Source organism: Natrix helvetica (assembly GCF_964273705.1).
Source record: "Natrix helvetica genome assembly, chromosome: 2".
Taxonomy (NCBI): Eukaryota; Metazoa; Chordata; class Lepidosauria; order Squamata; family Natricidae; genus Natrix; species Natrix helvetica.
The window spans coordinates 102861598-102881640 of NC_138552.1; the positions used below are offsets into that span (position 1 = coordinate 102861598).

The 20043-nt window shown below is 39.3% G+C and overlaps 1 protein-coding gene across 1 annotated transcript in view; it reads right to left on the reverse strand.

The window, feature by feature from the left end:
- The window catches only part of CPLX1 (complexin 1), a 185507-nt gene that overhangs the window by 58898 nt on the left and 106566 nt on the right, over positions 1–20043 (reverse strand). The window contains exon 3 of the mRNA XM_081943295.1: positions 17552–17727. Coding sequence (XP_081799421.1) covers positions 17552–17727 — 176 coding nt within the window. The remainder of the gene's footprint in view (positions 1–17551; positions 17728–20043) is intronic.

Sequence of the window (20043 nt, forward strand, 5' to 3'; positions counted from 1 at the left end):
GTGATTGTAGTTGTAACTCATTCACGCCTGGAAGTCTTCTGATGTTCCAGTTGCCATGCTACAGACATGCATGTGTGAACCAATTCAACAGCTTCAGAGATGAAGGACTTTAGCAGTCAACACCACTGCTCTGCAGTTCATTGCAGCTGAATATAATAGGTTATTAAACATTCCTTCCCATTACACACTCTGAGAACCAATTGAATTGACACTTATTAGGAGTAGAGGAAATGTTCCAAATACTGTAAGTCTACTCTAGTTGAAATGAATCACAAGAGGAGCCAATTTATAAATGCCTTATTGAGTAGACATTATAATGTCAATGTGCAAAAAAGCTAAACCAAGCCAGCTGAGGTCCTTGGAATAAATTACAATGAAATTACTTTCTCTGAGGGGGGAAATCAAGTTGCTTCACAGCTGCAGCATTTAATATTGATGTAATCACTCTGTCTTACCTGAAATATACAAAGATATTAAGAATCATACAACAGTGTTTCTCAACTTTGGCCTCTTGAAGATATGTGGACTTCAACTCCCAGACTTCTGGGAGTGGCTGGCTGAGAAATTTTGGGAGCTGAAGTCCACACACCTTCAAGAGACTAAGATTGAGAAACACTGGTCTATAAGATAGTAGTCCCACAATACCGAAGAAGCAGATTAGTATTCAGTAGGCTCTTACTAGTTCTGGAGAACTGGTAGTGGAAATTTTGAGTAGTTCAGAGAATTGGTAAATACAATCTCTGACTGGCTCTGCCCCCATCTATTCTCTGCCTCCTGAGTCCTAGCTGATCAGGAGGAAATGGAGATTTTACAGTATCCTTCCCCTGCCATGCCCAACAAGTCAGGCCTACCAAGCCATGCCCAACAAGCCATACCACACCCACCAAGCCACGCCCAAAAAACTGGCAAAAAAATTTGCATCTCACCACTGCGAAGAAGCAATTCTTATTAGGAAGGAAAGCAGAAATAATCCTCTCGGTTGACTTGTCTGAAAATATTAATGCTTACATTTCTAATGAATACTGAAATATTTAAATGTTTAATTAACCACCTTTTAATATTTAATTGTAATTGGTGCAGCATAGTGATATGTCTGCTTTTATTATCCAATAGCATATGATAGCCAACATGCCATATCCTTTATTATTTGGCAATAGGTAGTAGATGCCATGCAGCAGTGCATATTATTGGACAAAAGTTGTAAGAAATACATTATGATATTTTACAGCTGACATGGCATTTGACATTGAATGCTTGACTCCTTCCAAAGTCAGATGTATCAGTCAGTCTGTTACACTCCAGGCTACAGATAATATTTGATACTCAAGAATTTAATTTTCAAGTTCACATCTGAAATACGAATTGTAAAATGTCTATTGTTGGAATTATTAATACAGCTGATTTGCATTGCAGGTGTTAACATTCAGAATCTCCACAAGTTCAGGTCCTCCAACAAACAAAGGAAAACCCCAAGTAGGTCCTGCTTTGTTTCAGGACAATTGGCATGACTCATATTCTCCTGAGATAAAGGCTTTCCATTGAGGTCTTGAACATGACAATAGGAAGCTTTCCGAGCTTCAAGATAATATCCTTGCTTTTTATGTGGCTTCTTTCAATTATTTTTAAATTGCAGAAGGGGGGGAGGGAGGAGGAATGAATTTAAATTTAACAGACTTGGAAGGGACCTTGGAGGTCTTCTAGTCCAACCCCCTGCTTAGGCAGGAACCCCTACACCACTTCAGACAAATGGTTATCTAATATCTTCTTAAAAACTAATCTCTTCTTCAAAAGAGAGGGAGGGAGAGAGGGAGGGAGGAAAGAAAGAAGGAAGGAAGGAAGGAAGGAAGGAAGGAAGGAAGGAAGGAAGGAAGGAAGGAAGGCAGGCAGGCAGGCAGGCAGGCAGGCAGGAAGGAGGTCTATGCAGTTTACAAAACATCAGAACCAAATAAAAAAACAGATAGGAATCAAACAACTAGAGTTTTAAAAAATTTATGGCCTTAGCTGAGGAAACTTGGAGATAAATTGTTATTAGAAACTGGAATTATTTCAGAATATAGTGATTTTACATGTTGTTGAGTTTTAATCTCAAGGAAATTAGACATTTCACAACTTCCTGATTTTTTAAAAAAATCTCCTTTCATTGCTTTAAATAATGCAGTGCCTTCTTCAGATGATCTTAAGGTGTCCTTTTATTCTGTTCCCAACTGTGCCATTTTCTGTAGGATTTATTGTTTAGCCCTTTAGAAAAATCCCAAAAAATTGATGAAAAGACCACGGATCCTGAAATTAACTCCAAGTTATCTTTTCCCCAATTTTTCCACATTTTTAAGTTGACATTTGTTTTAAGCTAAATTTAATTTTAAATCCATTAGAATCTGAATTAATCTATTTTTATGACTTTTACTTAATTGTTAAATTATTTCTACCATTGTGGTTCTATTTTTGTCCTGGTAGCAATTAAGCAGAGCCATTCTATGAAAATTAAAAAAAATAAAACTCCACAAAACTTATAATTTAAAAGTAAAATAATTGATATATATTTTTAAAAAGGCACTGTTGTTATTATTTTGTACATTTCCAATATATTACTGCCAAACTCAAGTATATGATTCAGGATTGCTAACAATAATTTAAAAGTTTATATATAATATGAAACATACAACAGTTCAGAAAAGAATTTTTAAATATCACCAGTCCAATTTTCAACATATCCAGGAGATGGGTTCAGTCATGTATTTGGGGCAGAGGTGGGTTCGGGCTGGTATGTACCACTATGGGCGTACTGGGGCCAGAAGTTTGCCATATTTTTGCGTACTGTTCCAGGGCAGTGTGGCCACGCCCCTGTACCGGCATGCTCCCCTCCCCTTTCTCTGTTTGCAAGGTGCTTCTCAAAGAGAAGGAAGCAAGGGCAGGGCTTCTTCAGAGGACCCAAGACAAGAGCGGCATTGAAGCCTCTCTGAAGCAGCTGGAAAAGGTGGGTTGTGGGGGAGGAATTCAAACTTCATCCTCCTGTTGCGGTGCGGTGCGGTACAGGGCTTCGGGTAAAGGCAGGAGGGAAGGGCCCTGGCTTGCTCACATTCTCTCCTTCGTTCTCTCCCTCCCTTGCATAGTTTGATGCAGCCTGCAGTCAGTGAAGCTGGGTGCGCACCAGTGGTGGATTTCAAATTTTTAGAACCTATTCTGTAGGTGCAGCCTGTTTTGTGGGAGTGGCTCGGCAGTCATGTAACTGGGTGGGAGTGGCTTGGCAGTCATGTGACCAGGTGGGAGTGGCTTGGCAGTCATGTAACCGGGTGGGAATGGCCAACTTGATATCACTCACCAGGAGATGTCATGGATTGGGTAAAGTGTGGTGAAGCTCACTTAACAATGCTCTTACTTAGCAACCAAAATTTTGGGCTCAATTGTAGTCATACGTCAAGGACTATCTCTGCCTTCCTCTGCATGGCAGCCTTGTCCTAGTAAACTCCTTCTCCTTTCTGGCAATTTCTCCCTCTTTTACAGGGACCAAAATAATCATACAATGTAAGGTTTCCTGCTGCAGCAGGGGGTTGGACTAGATGACCTCCTTCTAGCCCTAAATTGCTGTGCTGTTTTTCTTTCTTTCTGCTAACAAAGAAACCTGACTGAGGCACGCGCACACATAAAAGTTGGATTGGACATCTCTCCCAACGGTTTGAAAGCAGCTCCTCTGCCCCCCCCAATTCCCCCACTGCCTTCCCCAAACACCTCTCCCATTGCAAATGCAGCATGCTGTCTGGGTGGGAAATGCCTGGAACACAATAAAGCCCACACACTCACCTCCTGCTGGCAGACTGGGGTGAGAGGAGAGGCAGAGGAGCTGGAGGGGAGCCGATTGGAGCTTCCGAAAGTACGTGGCTGAGGGAAAGTATGTGTCCCCTTTGCCTTGCTCCCCCTCCCCAGTCTAGTTTGATTGCAGGCAGAGCCACGTTGCCTTTTCAAACCTGTAGTCAGTGAAGCTGGACTGGTTTTTTGCATAGCTTTATCTAGCTGTCAGGGGAGGGGGAATGTCTTCCTCCCCAGGTCTCCATCCATTTCTCTCTCACACACATACACAGCTGGATAAAATGCAAAAATCCAGCTCAGCTTCACTGACTACAGGTTTGAAAAGGCAACGTGGCTCCACCTGCAATCAAACCAGACTGGTGAGGGAGAGCACGAGCGAGCATTGAGGAGACCACAGGAGGAGGCAGGAAGCCAGGCAAAGGGGCATGCTGTAGCACACACACTTTCCCTCAGCCTTGCTCTTTCAGATCGGCTCCCCTCCGGTTTCTCTGCCTTTCCTCTCACCCCAGCCTGCCAGCAGGATGTCAGTGGGTGAGCTTTATTGCAAGGCTGCCATGCAGAGGAAGGCAGAGTTAATCCTTGACTTATGACTACAATTGAGCCCAAAATTTTGGTTGCTAAGCAAGAGTATTGTTAAGTGAGCTTCACCACATTTTACCCAATCCATGACATCTCCTGGTGAGTGACATCAAGTGCACCACTCCCACCCAGTCACATGACTGCCAAGCCATTCCCACCCCAGTCACATGACTGCCACTCCCACAAAACACACCACACCTACAGAATAGGTTCTAAAAAAATTTGAAACCCACCACTGATTTGGGGCCTCAGGTTCAAACACAGAACCAAGTCTTCAAGTCTTTATGTAGATGACCAATAAAGTCAGGACCAATCTAATATCTGGAGGAAAGATATTGTCAGCTTCCTAGCAGATGGGACTTGGAGCATTCTCCTGCCAGATCTAATAGAACATATAGATATGGGTAGTTGATTAAGCACAATTGCATATAAATTAGGTTCGAGCTATTGTGTATATCATTTGCTGCCTTTAAGCAAGGTGCTGCTACCAAAAAAGTATTGTGTATTGTTTTCACCAACTGAGCTACTTTTTATGATAATTATATAACAAGGAATTTTGAAAAATTAATCTCAGCGTATAGCATCCCACCAAGAAGCAATTACAGCCATGCCTACATGCACAACTATAGATTGCAAATAACTTGCTCTGCGACTTTCATCAGCATAGCTAATTAGCACAGTATAGTGATGCTGGGGTTTAAGTCACATTCTTTCTTATTTTGCTTCTAATACCATATTAAGCATTCTGGAATTTCTCCATGGTAACATTGAACTAAAATAATGTTTATGCCACAGGTGTCTTTCAATTATTTATATTATTTGCTGATTCTCAGTTCAACCTAATTTAACTTTGGGAATTTTATATAGATTATTTATTAGCTGACAGGACCCAAATAATACATTATTTATTGCAATATTTTACCTTTTTGCAGTTACCCCCTGATGTTCTATTGTATTCTCCATTGCAGTGTACTGCCAATTATATCTCTTAGAATATAGGAGTTGACATTCACTAACTTTATTATATTGTTATACCTTTCCCATATGTAACATTTTTGTTCTGTTCTAAGTTGGTAATGAAGATATATTGTATATATACACAAGAAGTAAACATAGAGAAGCTATATTAATCACCCAAAATTAAACCTGGTGCTAGATGTACCTCAGGTCACAAATTTATGGCAAAATTATATCTTAAAACTATAGAAAACAATAATATCAGACAAGAAGATTTCTCAGCAATACTACTGTCTGATTATTCAGTGCAGATAAAAATAGGTTAGAGCTGATAAATGCAGTGCCTGAAAAACTCTGGATTGAAATTCATGCTATCATTAAAGATAACACAAATGGAGAATTCTATAATACAAAAAACAAAAAGGACCACTATGATTATCTGTTGGTATGTTGAAAATAGCTGAATAAAGGTGAAAAGCCAGAAGCGTGCCTGAGAGAAAGGAAAAATTGCCAAATTAAAATAGAGTTCCAGATGAAAAGCAAAATGATACCATTTGTTCTATCTAAATAATTACAGCAGAGAAGCTGTGGGAAGAAGTATGCAGAAGCCAGGATCTTGCTTCATATTTTTAAAAGATATTCATATTTTAAGAAAAAGCCCTCTAAGATTATGTCATAGACAATGTCAATCTAATGCAACAGTAATATAAAGAGTAGAAGTTGAGAGTAAGCAAGATTATCTTTCCAGGCTCAACAATTCACAGGGATGCGAAAGTGGCCATGAAACATATGCTTCATTGGAGAAAGACTATGATATATCTAGGCAAAATATTAATCTGCAAAGACATTGTGCTGACATTGTGCTGACAACAAAGGGGCATATTGTCGAGTTTCCCCAGTTGTCAAATGTTGCTACAAAAGCTGAGTGAGGAAAAGTTGAATGATGCCTTTGAGTGATGGTGCTGAGAAAATTTTTGAGAATACTTTGGACTGTAAAAATAAAAGATTATTCAGATTCAAATATAACAGATTAAGAAGCACTACTCAAGAAGCTAAAGCACTCATACAGGCCTGATGACATAGAGTAGTGAGTCAAGAACTAGTCGGTAGCATTTATATAGAATTTGGACTTTGGGGTAGTTTTAACACCCAGTGTAATAGAAGAGAAGAAAAGAGAGAAGAAAAGTCGGATTTTGTACTGGGGGCATCACATTGACACTTGTGGCATGACTGTCAGCTGCCACCTTATGCTTGCTCTGGGTCACTGTTATGTGGTGCAAGACTGCCATTAACTGTGGGGAGGGGGGAGAATGAGGACGGGTATGTTTGGGAAATCAAAAGTAGAGACTGTACCTCCTTGAGATGCTGCCTCAAGGTCATCCAGCTAGAAATAGGAGGGAGCAGCATATCAAGCTGCAATTGGACTGACGGTTATGAAAACATCTTGCATGCTGCCCTTGATTGGTTTCAGTGTGGTGGACAGTGGGGATTAGTTAGGGGGGAGTAGAACATAGGGTTTTTCTCAGTTCCAGCTATGCAATGCTGCAATACACTTGATTTTTAATAAAACTATACCTTTCTCAGCAAATGGAGCCAAGAATTGTTTCTGTTTAGAGGTTTAAGTTGTGGCCAGTCTAACAGTTAGCCAGAACTGCATTCTTTTACATTTACTATTCAGTTATATTATCTTTCCTCCAGCCTTCCCCACAACCAAAAGTGACAATGTTTTTAGTTATACTTTTCTCTCTCTGTGTGTGTGTGTGTGTGTGTGTGTGTGTGTATGTCTATGTGCATGTACATATGTACACAAGAGATCATCTGCAAATAAAGGGGACATCAATATATTCTCAGACATATAATGCAAGAATAAGCATAATGAGAAAATATTGTAATGCTTGGGAAAATCAACAACAGTTTAAAAAGGAGGCTGACAAAAGCAAGATGGCTAGATACTATCATTGATGGCACACAATTTTCAAGAACTCAGAGAAAGTGTTACTGATGGACAGTCCTGCTGAAATGGTGTCTATCAGGTCATGAAGAATGAGAAGCACATAACTTTTTAAAGAAAGGACCAGGATTGCTTATGCCTATGTTCAACAGGGGTGAAACGAAAGAATAAGTTTTATTAAGGCCTTATAGTGCTCTACAAAAGCCAGATGATGCATCATTGGCTTTTAGCATTCACTTAATTTGTTGCTTCCTGTAAGGAATGTCCCAAACCCTATGAGTTTCTCATTTTGCTAGGTTGTAGCCTTTATGAGCCAATGTATTTTTTGTAAGTAGCTATCTAAGTACTATATACTTCCAAATATGGCCTACAGTGTTACCTCCTGTTCAATAAGCACATTCAACTGTTTTCTTTCTACAGCAGAGGTGTCCAAACTTGGGAACTTTAAGACTTGTGGACTTCAACTCCCAGAATTCCCCAGCCAGCATGGCTGGCTGGGGAATTCTGGGAGTTGAAGTCCACAAGTCTTAAAGTTCCCAAGTTTGGACACCCCTGTTCTACAGTAAAGAAACATTCCAGTTTCAGCATCTCCTCTGAGCAAGCCATCTAGGTCATGCAGTCCCTCGCTCTTACCTACAAAACACCTTGCTTTGAGAAGTTCAGAGAAGTGCTTTGCAAAATATTCCACAGATCTGAGATACCAGAAAGAAGTATTGGGAAGGAAAGTTACAATCCTGGAAGTACAGGAAGCAGGGCTTGATCCTACTCTTCTAATTTCATTACGTGAGGCATAGGATTTGTTTTATGAATTGATTGAATCTTCTAGACACCTTTTTTTTTCCAGATCATTTTCACTTCTGCAAAGAGATCCAGATGTGAGTACAAGTTTGTGTGCTGCTTCAACATTAATCTCCTGCTACAGCTATAGTATCTTCTCTATTGGATCCTCCCAGTGTGACTCGTAGTGGCACATATACCAAGCCAAAAGTAGAATTAAGGGATGTGGCACCCTGGGAACCCCTATGAAGCCATTTTCTTTGTCTTTCCCTAGTAATAGATAGAAGGCATAATATTAATACTTGTATTTGATAGGACATTGTAGAAAAAGATATATTAAGCCTCTAATTATTGCCTTGCTTGAGAAATATGATATATCCACAATTATACTGTGTTGTTTTGAATGAATGTATTGCAACTAGATTGACAATGGGAGCAATACCCAATATTGTAAATAAAAAATGTTTCTTAAAGATTACGGTTCTTTATTTCTACATCTCTTTAGATGGATAAAAATGCCAAAATCCAATCTAAACATCTGGCTGACTGTGTGAAGAACCATAATACAAATATAACCACATTTCCATTTGTCAAATGCAAAAGGCAACATATACATTATGACATCTCAGGTTTTTGGGAAGAACCTAAGGGCATACCTGTTATAGAACTGGCAGTGGTGGTGTTCATCAGGTTCTGACCGGTTCTGGAGAACCGGTAGCAGAAATTTTGAGTAGTTTGGAGAACCAATAAATATCACCTCTGACTGGCCCCGCCCCCATCTATTCTCTGCCTCCCGAGTTCCAGCTGAACTGGAGAGAATGGGGATTTTGCAGTATCCTTGCCCTGCCATGCCCACCAAGCCAGGCCCGCATAACCGGTATGACTTTAAAGTGTTGTGAAGAAGAATAATTTATTAAATTATTAGTCTATTTATTAAATTATTATTCAGCTATCAATGACTCTGGAATACAAATATTTGAAATAATGGGGAAACATATCAATAATTAAAATGAAACTCTGCTAGGGAATTCACTGCAGTCCCTTGGGATGTAAACAAAGTTTTCTACAGCATTGTAGACTTACATAGTTAAAGAGAGGCAAACTTTCCTCTTGTTGGAAGCTTTTGGCCTTCAGATCTGACCAGAATAAAATTTTGCCTATAGGCAGCTGCAGGAATACCCTCAGAAGTAGGGAGGAAAAATCAGAATTTTCAGACAACAATTTTTTTTATGAATTGGCTTTTTTGGGTGATCTCTAGAGAACCCTCCCTCCCTTATTCCTTCCTTTCTTCCTTCTTTTTCTGCCTATCACCGCTGTCTTTTAGGTACACACATATACTTGTAGAAGAGTTTCACTCAAACTAGGAGATTTAATAAAAATGCTAGAATCCCATTATGATTTTGTTGCTTCCTTCATGATGGAGGTCTTGGTGGAAGTGCTGAAATGCCTACGAATCTATTGTCATGTGAAAATTTCAAGCAATTATTGAATAGATAATACCTTTTGGTTTATTCCACTTGGCAAAGCAGAAACAACACAGAGTAAATAAAAGCCTCTCTCACTGTTGTATGATGACTATCTTAGTGCCATCAGAAGCAAAGTCCATGAGGAAGAGTAATGGCCATATTTACTTGTTCATGATGAGGTGCCATCTAGGTCACCATAAGCCCAGCACTATTATAACTGTAATGGAGCTTCAGAACTACTGTCAGATTAAACTTATTTTCCTTATTCATCCTCCTATCCCATCCTTTCTTTTTGTCTCATGACATGTAATTCAAGGAATTCAACTAATGATAAGTAATACCCTAAACCCGATGAAGCTTTCCTGGTTACCCAATTTTGTGCTACATCATCCATTGTCTAGTCTAGTACCTATGGTTGAAATTTAGCACAAATTTTGATGATTGCCACTGCTCTGTGTATTACAATTACTATAATAATGTATTTTATGCAATTTTATGCAATTTTATATCTTTTCTAAGTTTTATTAAGAAAAATTACAGGTTTATGTATTTTATTATTGTGATCTTAACAAAGGTTTCATGATGACTGGAAATAAACTTCATACTCCTCAAGCTGACATCTGGATAGTTCTCTTTTTTCTTTTAGGACATACTCACAAAGCCCTGGAGAACCAATCATGTCCACCCTGTTGTCTTAATTGGATCCTATAGATCCTAATGAGGTGTGGTGGCGCAGTGGTTAGAGTGCAGTATTGCAGGCTGCTACTGCTGACTGCCTGCTGCCAGCAGTTCAGCAGATAGATTTTCACCAGCTCAAGGTTGATTCAACCTTCTTTCCTTCCAAAATCAGTAAAATGAGGACCCAGATTGTTGTTGGGAGGCAATATGTTGATTCTGTAAACCACTTAGAGAGGGCTGTAAAGCACTATGAAGCAGTATATAAGTCTAAGTGCTACTGCTATTGCTAAGCTCTAATACCTTTGAGATCTGTTCCTTTTTAATCATAACGTGAAACCTATTTTACAAAATAAAGAAAAGATCCATTGCTAGAAGGCAAGAGAAGAAACAAGAAAAGAAAGGAAAGATAAAAACAGAAAGTGGAAAAACATTGCGGCATGGGGGAGTGTCCCTCTTTCTTATTTCTTGCTGTTACAGGAAATTATTTTTCTCTAAATAATTAGCTACTGAGACAATAAGGGGACTATTTCTGAATTTGTTACAGCTTTCTTTCATATGCGTTGGCTAGATTTATTCATTCCTGATTATTGTTTTAAGAAAAGAATTAAAACATAGGAAAAAGACTTGCCCATTTAAATAATACCTGGGTAAATTATCTTATATGAAATCTCTATACTGATGGAGAAGCTTTCATCCAGAACAGAGTAATTTCCTTCCCTTTCATGTTTTGGGAGATGGATCAAACTGTGTTCAAAATAAATTCCTGTTCAAGAGTGATTCAGTTTCAGAACAATTGTGTCTTTTATGATGATAAACCTAAAAAGATTGATTCATTTCTATTACTATCTAAGCCAGAATGAATAAAAGCTTTATTTTCTTTTGGCAACTGTTTATACATGCATTTCTCTCTATAATGTTGATTGAAGCAATACTGTCAGTATATTGAGAGTTCATGACTGGAAGAGAATGGCAACAAGGTCAGCCAATGAAGGGTTTTCGGAAACTGAAACAGTATTATCTGTGTGAGCAACAAGGAGACAGCAAGGAGCCTGGGCGTGGCTTAGCTCAACTGCTCTGTAGCTCTCAGTCTGTGCTGAGCTCTAAACTAGTGCGCTGCTCTGAACTGAAACTGAAACTGTTATCTCCTCTACTTGTGTTTTGCTTGAACTTGCTACCACATTGGAAAACCTGCTTTTGGTATTGTATATTTACGTCATGTGTTATATTCAGAGATAGTATTCTACGAGTTCACACCAGTTCGCCAAACCGCTAGCGGAAATCGTGAGTGGTCCCACCCACTCACCTTGGCTCTATGACATCCCATTTAGGCCCTTTTTAAAGCCAAAAGCGCATGTGTGGAAGACTGAGTGCATTTGCGGAGCTGAGCGCACATGCACACATTTGCAAACCAGTAGGGAAGGTAAGTGAATACCACCCTTGGTTATATTATATATAAAGAGAAGTTAATGAATCCTGCTGAATCAGTTACCTGTCTGTGCTTTCTGGATGTGATTGCTGTTGCAAACTCTGACAAATACTATTACCTATAGTATCTATATTGTCTACTAAAAATTAAGCAGGAATTTCATATAGGACTATTTGAACATGGAGATTCACCTCTGAGGACCTTCTCCCAGCTAAAGTAGACATTTATATGAGAAACTGAGAAAATGTATTGATAACAGAGTGTTGCTGCATGAGGCATTTATTTTATCTGTTTGTTATTTAACTGCTAATTTTAGAAGGGGAATGTCAAAATCCCTGAGTTTCTTTCTTAAAGTTTTTTTCTTCCTTCAAACTGGACTTGATATGAACATCTCTTTAAAGAGAGGATGGCCTTGAAATATTATCCTAAAAGTGAATCAGTTGGGCACTTACACAGTATTCCTTTCAGAAATGGAAATTAGTACTGTCCCAGTTGTGGTACTCAACAGCATCATCTGCCTTCTTCGCATACAAAAGGTAACTCATTGAAACTTGAAAAAGAATGAGTAACAGGGAAAAGATGCTTCCTTAAAATTAGTCCAGATTAAAAGCCATAAACTTTGCCAATATTTTATATGAATTTGGAAAAAGCAGTTTTTATATTCCAGCAGTTGACAGTTGTGGTCTGATATGATCAGATCACAAGATCATTAGTATTTAGACAGATTTTGATTCCTTTTGAGGTCTTTAGTATTTGATAATAATCTAAGGCATAGCTGTCAAATTCGATACATAACATTGCCATCTTGTGACATTTGGCAACGTTTTCCCATTGCAGAGCTGGGGTGGGAGTGGCCTAGCACATGACACATCCAGCCCACAGTCTGCCAGTTTGACACCCCTAATCTAAGGGATCCCCTCCTCCCACTTAGGATGTTTTCATAAAGTCATGATTTCAACACCATCTTATTGGCATGTTATACCTAAGTGGTCATGGTAACAGCCTCTGTACTTCAGGATTGCATTCCAAGAATTGTATAAAACTTGCTCACTGCTGTTTTACAGGTGCTGGAGCTTTCCCCTCATCTGCCATTTTTTAAATTTTGGAACTGATTTTTTTAAAATAATTTTTTCCCCAAAACAAACACAACACATAAAATCTTCCTTTTTTACATACTGTAGAAAGTGTATCAGTTGGTTACAAAAGGCTTTCGTGCATCTCTTCCACAGTCATCAACCATAATTCATATTAACTCAAGTATTTTAACTCAGATATTTATACATGTTACCATCATCATACCTCCATTTTCATTTGACTATTTTTGTTTAAACATCCTTCATCATAAAATATACCAAGATTTCATACATAACCACATACTGGCATTTAATTTACTATTTCTAAAATCCTCCAATAGCACCGAATCCTTATATCCTATTCTAGCTAAACATCCATAATATTTAATAACAAAATTTTCTAGTCCTTCTTTTCAAATCATTATTTGCAATTTACATCCAATTTCCTTATGTTGTACGCATGCCTATATATACCTTATTATCATTATCCCTCCTTTATTTAGCTATATCCTGTATCATAACATTTTCTCCCTAATATTCAAAACTTAACTATATCTGACTTGGTTCTTTTATTATTATTATTAATCTTTCTATGTAATCCAAGAGGGTTTCTAATCTTCCTTTCAGGGGTACCATTCCATATTCATATCCCATTGTTGCTTATCATGACTCTACACATAGTATACATTATTATCGTTATCAATTATTTGTTTAACTCTATCTATTATCACTAAATTTCATTAAGTTTAGCTAGTTTTGCGTTATTTGTTTTTCTATTATAGTATTATCATGTTTTAATTTTATTTCAAGTTTTTATTGCATTGGAGTATATATGTGTTGTTTACAGCTGTCTGCAATTGAAGCAACTTAGAAGCGAAAATAAATAAATAGCATCTATAATTTTATTCAATTTGAAATTATCTTATACCACACTTTCAGGGGCAGAGATCGTCCCTGAGGCCACTCACTTGTGGGGTGCCACAGGGGTCGGTCCTCTCGCCTCTCCTGTTCAACGCATATGTGAAGCCGCTGGGTGAGATCATCCGTGGTTTTGGGGTTGAGTACCATCTTTACGCTGATGATACTCAGCTGTATATTTCAACCCCAAACCACCCCAACGAGGCTGTCGAAGTGATGTCCCGGTGTTTGGAAGCCGTCGGGGTCTGGATGGGGGACAACAGACTCAAACTCAACCCCTCCAAGACCGAGTGGCTGTGGTTACCGGCACCTCGGTTCAGCCAGCTGACTCCATCGCTGGCCATAGGGGGCGAACAATTGTCCCCTGTGGAGCGGGCGCGCAATTTGGGCGTCCTCCTTGATGCCCGGCTGTCAATGGAGGACCATGTGGCAGCCGTGGCAAGGGGGGCGTTCCACCAGGTTCGCCTGGTGCGCCAATTGCGCCCCCTACTGGACCGGAGTGCCCTGCACACGGTCACTCATGCGCTGGTGACGTCTCGCCTGGACTACTGCAATGCCCTCTACATGGGGCTTCCCTTGGGACGCATCCGGAGACTGCAGCTAGTTCAGAACGCAGCCGCGCGGGTTATTATGGGAAGTACACGTTACTCCCACGTAACACCTCTCCTGCGCGAGCTGCACTGGCTACCTGTGGCCTTTCGGGTGCGTTTCAAGGTATTGATCACCATCTTTAAAGCGCTCCATGGCAGAGGACCTAGTTACCTGCAGGATCGCATCCTACCACACACGTCCCTGCGACCTATCCGCTCACACAGAGAGGGGCTCCTCCTGGTGCCGTCTGCTAGTCAATGCCAGCGGGCGACACCTAGGAGTAGATCCTTCTCTGTGATGGGCCCAACCCTCTGGAATGACGTCCCCCCAGACATTCGAACTACCACCGACCTCCGTTCCTTCCGGCAAAAGTTAAAGACTCACCTGTTTCAATCAGCTGGCCTGGCACTTTCTTAGTTTTACCTCCCAGGGATTTATTTTATTTTAGGGTTTGGGGTTTTAATTGTGATGTTTTAAGATTAGAATTATTTATTTCTTAGTACAGCCTATTTCCCCCTCCAAATGTATCTTAAATGTAGTTTAAATGTATTTAATTATTATGAATGATTTTATTATATTGACTGTACACCGCCCCGAGTCCCTTTTTGGGAGAGGGGCGGTCTAAAAATCTAAGAAATAAATAAATAAAATAAATAAATAAATTTCCAATTCAATATTGTTTATTTAATCTCTTTAAAATTTATTACATTCTAAATTTCTTGGACCAAAAGTCCCATCACCCCAACCTTTTATAGGTTAACCTCTCTTCCACGGTGTTTATTGTGCAGACCAAAATTAAGGAAAACTTCTGTCTATCTATCTATCTATCTATCATCTATCTATCTATCTATCTATCTATCTATCTATCTATCTATCTATCTATCATCTATCTATCTATCTATCAGTCTATCTCTCTCTATTTCTCTAGCTATCTATTAATCTACGTCTCTCTATCTAGCTACCTATTTCTATCTGTGTCTATATCGCTCTATTTCTCTAGTTATCTATTTATGTATGTATGTATGTCAGTCTGTCTATCTGTCTATCTATCAACTATCATTATCTACATCTACCTACCTACCTACCTACTTTCCTATAAATACAAACAACAATTTAGTTTGATCTCTTGGTACCTGATAGTTAGTATTAATGAGACTCAGAGGGAGTTAGAGGTTCAGAGCCAAGAAGTTGATTAGGGAATTCTGGAACTCCCAGGAAACTATTTCATTGGAATTGTACACAGAGTCTAAAACAATTTCACATCATGACAAGCACACCTCACAAATCTGGCATGCCCTTGAAAAGAAGTCAACTCTGAAGCCAATCACCTATAAATAAATCATCCACCTATCACACAATTCTAAGCATATGGATTTGAATCCAGAAGGATAGAAAGTATTCTAAAGATCATTTTGGGCATTCTTATTTAAGTCTCCAAAACTCTTTTCTCCCCAGATAGTTCTTACTGAGAATGCAAAATCTACATTGGTCATTTATATTTATACAGGTTCAAATAGTTTCTCTTTTTCCTGTTTAATGCTTCAATATATAGTTTGTGAAACGCGATATTGCTAGGGTTGAGAGAAGAACTGGCTAGATTGATTCATGTCTTAAGCAGGACTAGAATTCACAGTCTATTATTATCATCATCATACAATAATAATACAATAGTAGAGTTGGAAGGGACCTTGGAGGTCTTCTAGTCCAACCCCCTGCCTAGGCAGGAAACCCTATATTGTTTCAGACAAATAGCTATCCAACATCTTCTTAAAGACTTCCAGTGTTGGGGCATTCACAACTTCTGGAGGCAAGCTGTTCCACTGATTAATTGTTCTAACTGTCAGGAAAGTTCTCCTCAGTTCTAAGTTGCTTCTCTCCTTGATTAGTTTCCACCCATTGCTTCTTGTTCTACCCTCAGGTGCCTTGGAGAATAGTTTGACTCCCTCTTCTTTGTGGCAACCCCTGAGATATTGGAACAATGCTATCATGTCTCCCCTAGTCCTTCTTTCTCTTAAGCTAAACATACCCAGTTCCTGCAACCGTTCTTCATATGTTTTAGTCTCCAGTCCCCTAATCATCTTTGTTGCTCTTCTCTGCACTCTTTCTAGAGTCTCCACATCTTTTTTACTTCGTGGTGACCAGAACTGAATGCAGTATTCCAAGTGTGGCCTTACCAAGACATTATAAAGTGGTATTAACACTTCACATGATCTTGATTCTATCCCTGTGTTGATGCAGCCTAGAACTGTGTTGGCTTTTTTGGCAGCTGCTGCTCACTGCTGGCTCATATTTAAATGGTTGTCCACTAGGACTCCAAGATCCCTTTCACAGTTACTACTACTGAGCAAGGTACCACCTATACTGTACCTGTGCATTCCATTTTTGTTGCCTAACTGTAGAACCTTACTCTTTTCACCATTGAATTTCATTTTATTAGATAGTGCCCAATGTTCAAGTTTGTCAAGATCCTTCTGTATCTTAAGCCTATCTTCTGGAGTGTTGGCTATTCCTGCTAGCTTGGTGTCATCTGCAAATTTGATGAGTTCCCCATTTATTCCCTCATCCAAATCATTGATGAAGATGTTGAAGAGTACTGGGCCTAAAACAGAGCCTTGGGGTACCCCACTGCATACTTCCCTCCATGTAGATGCAGTTCCATTGAGGACTACACATTGAGTGTGGTTGGTCAGCCAGTTACGAATCCATCTGGCGGTGATGCTGTCTAACCCACATTCTTCTACTTTATTTACTTTATCATCATCATCATCATCATTTCAATTGTTACAATCCCCAAGGGCTTCCAAGTAAAGCTTTTCTGCAAAAGTTTATCCGGTGCAAAATGTTCCATGAGATTATTTCATACCAAGTAATTATGACATTGCTCTTGAGAATGCTACATGTTCTTGAGAATGTTTCCAAGATTTTTCTTTTTGTCTTTCCCTAGAGCAGCGGTGTCCAACCATACCAACTTTAAGGTTTGAGGACTTAAACTCAAGAAATCCACAGCCTTGCTGAGAAATTCTGGGAGTTGAAATTCACAAGTCTTAAGTTTCCAAGTTGGAGTCCCCTGTCCTAGAGTAAGACTGGACAATTCATTCTGGATCACCTTTCTGGACTAAGATCAGATCATGATATGTCTAAATAAGCTGGAGACGTTTGAGAGGCTATCTGCACATGCTTCATGTATCTTCATCGCCCCCCCCCCCTTTCTCTAGGTTCAAATGCACTCTCCAACCCTTGCAGGGAAATGCTTGTAGGTCTCTGATAGAGCTTTTTCTAATGAATGCATTTTATTAGCGAGTTTTTAATGACTTGGAGAAGTGACTCTTACCTTGTCCCGAATCCCTTGCCTCACAACCTCCCGTTCAGCCTCCATCTTGGCATATTTCGCTTTCCTTTCTTCTTCCTGCTGTCGGAGCGCTTCCTGTCGTTCTTCTTCTTTCTTGGCAGCATCAGGATCTTTCTCTTCCTCTCCTCCTAACATCTTCCCCATGTCTTTGGTAGCCCCTAATGGAAAAGCAGAAGGCCAAGATTGTGATGGTAGCTGTATTGGGTTTTTTGTATTGTTCTTCTCTTTCATGGAAGGAAGGTAAATTATTGGTTTGGAGTAGCATATAAGCTCCAAAAACCTACATAACTAAAAAGGAGAACCTGCCTCCTATTTTCCATGCCAAAAAACAACCTTATGATCTGGACTGGAATGAGAGAGAAGAACTGGCCCAATTGGCTTCCATGCCAAAGGAAGGGTCAGAACTCAGTCTCCTGGTCTCTAGGCCAGCCACTGAACCACTACTTATTAACAAGAATTTTTGACTTACTGAGAGATGCAGTATCACCAGAGAATCCAGAGAAATGTTACCAAATCAAAATCATAACTACTGGAGACTGTGCATTGCTTTTGTTGGTTTGTTTTCACAATTTTGGCACCTATCCTAATCATTTGAGCCTGGTAGTGCACAAATATTACAGTATTAAACATGGGATACTATTTTAAAGGACTGGGATGCTACCAAGAATGAACACTTCTGAAGCCCCATTAGATGACACCATAAAGGACTAAAGCATGCCCACCCTATCTGAACTAGTGTAACTCAGGTGAACTATGAGTAGCATTCAGAACTGCTACTTTCTGGACCAGCTTCAGTTTCCAGATGGTCCTTAAGGAAAGCTCCATATAGTACACATTGCAATGCAATTTGCTGGTAGTGTGGAAAGACATCTTAAATCAAACATTTTGATTTCCCCTGGACATCTTTGTTAGATAAATGAAGCCACAGCAGCTTGAATTCCAGTTAGTTTATCCATAGTTAGAACTCCCCTGATTGTAATAAGGTGCTTGGGGAAACTGAATTCAGGCATACTGTATCAGGAGGAAATATACGATTCTTAAAGCTGATTTATAGGCTATTATTAAGACCCAACATAAGTTGAGTCAAAATACATATGAAGGTTTAGGCAAGGCTGAAATTCTGTTTCATTTTTAAATTTGAAGATATCATCTAGTGGAATTAAAGGCAGTGGGATTGTTTGAGTCAGTTCAAGGATCCATGTAATCCAGCATCATATTTTACACATTAGATCCACTTACCCTACGGAACTACACAAATAGAGATGATGACAATCATCTTTCATTGTCTGTTTACAGTACCTAACACTTGCAATAAATTAGAAACAAAGAAGCATTGGTTAGTCATGGATACCCATTGTTGAAACACTATTCCCTCCCTCCTTTCCTTCCTTCCTTCTTTTTCTTTTTCTTTTTGTGTATCTTTCTCTCTTTTTCTGTCTTTCTTCTCTCTCTCTCTCTCTCTCTCTCTCTCTCTCTCTCTCCTTAAGCTAATGTGCATCACTGAATCTTTTTTATAGATCTCTAAAGTTAATTATTTCTATAAAGCAGGCATAATTATTTTTATTAAAGAAAATATCCTTGACATTTTAATAATCAAGTCATTACATGACAGCTTTTTTTTTTAAAAAGAGGGGAGATTATTATAGTTTTAACAACTTATTTTATTGAACCTTAATTGAAGGTCAATAGAGTTTATTAAAAGAGTGAGTCAATCCAGAGTGGGATGGGGAAATTTACTGCTGTGTTTTCAAGGATGAATAATGATTCCCTCCTTTAAAAATCATATCCCCCCTCCTACTCAATTGTGTAGAAAGGTAACTGGGCAGGTAAGGAGTAAGCATTAGGGGAAAACCGGTTAATTTACAAAGACAAGACCAGATCTTCCAAGGACCATGATAAATGGTGCAAGCATAGATGGAGAGAGGTGGTGAATCTTGTTTCCTATTCCTCTGTCTTTAGAGATGACTCCCCTCCCCCCCTCACTACTATCAATGTTCAGTATTCAGTTTAACAATACTTGTGTCTGCTAGCCAGCTTGCTCTCCAGCTGTGGAAAACCCTGCTGCTCCTGAATGTTTTGTTCCAACAGAAGTCAATTTCTCCAAAATGCAGTACTGGGGGAAAGACAGTGCTGGAAATGTTGGCAAATGTGGCCACTGAACAATTTATTTTGGAGTCCAGGGTGTATTGTGTTGAGAAAATGCTGTCAAATGGAGAAGATATAGATTTGAAACATATGCTTGAATGAACGGTGTCACCATCCTTTCCTCTGTCTCCTCCAAAGCAACAGTTCAGCCTTGTAGAACACCAGGATAATGTCCAGATAGCAAATTTCAACAATTCAGGGTTATCTCTGTCCATCCCTAACCATCTTTCATTTGTGACCATATTTGTTCCATTGAAGACGTCGGGTAATTTTTTCACTCAATTCAAGCAATATAAATTGAGCAGAATCTTTTAAGAAAGCATCCATAG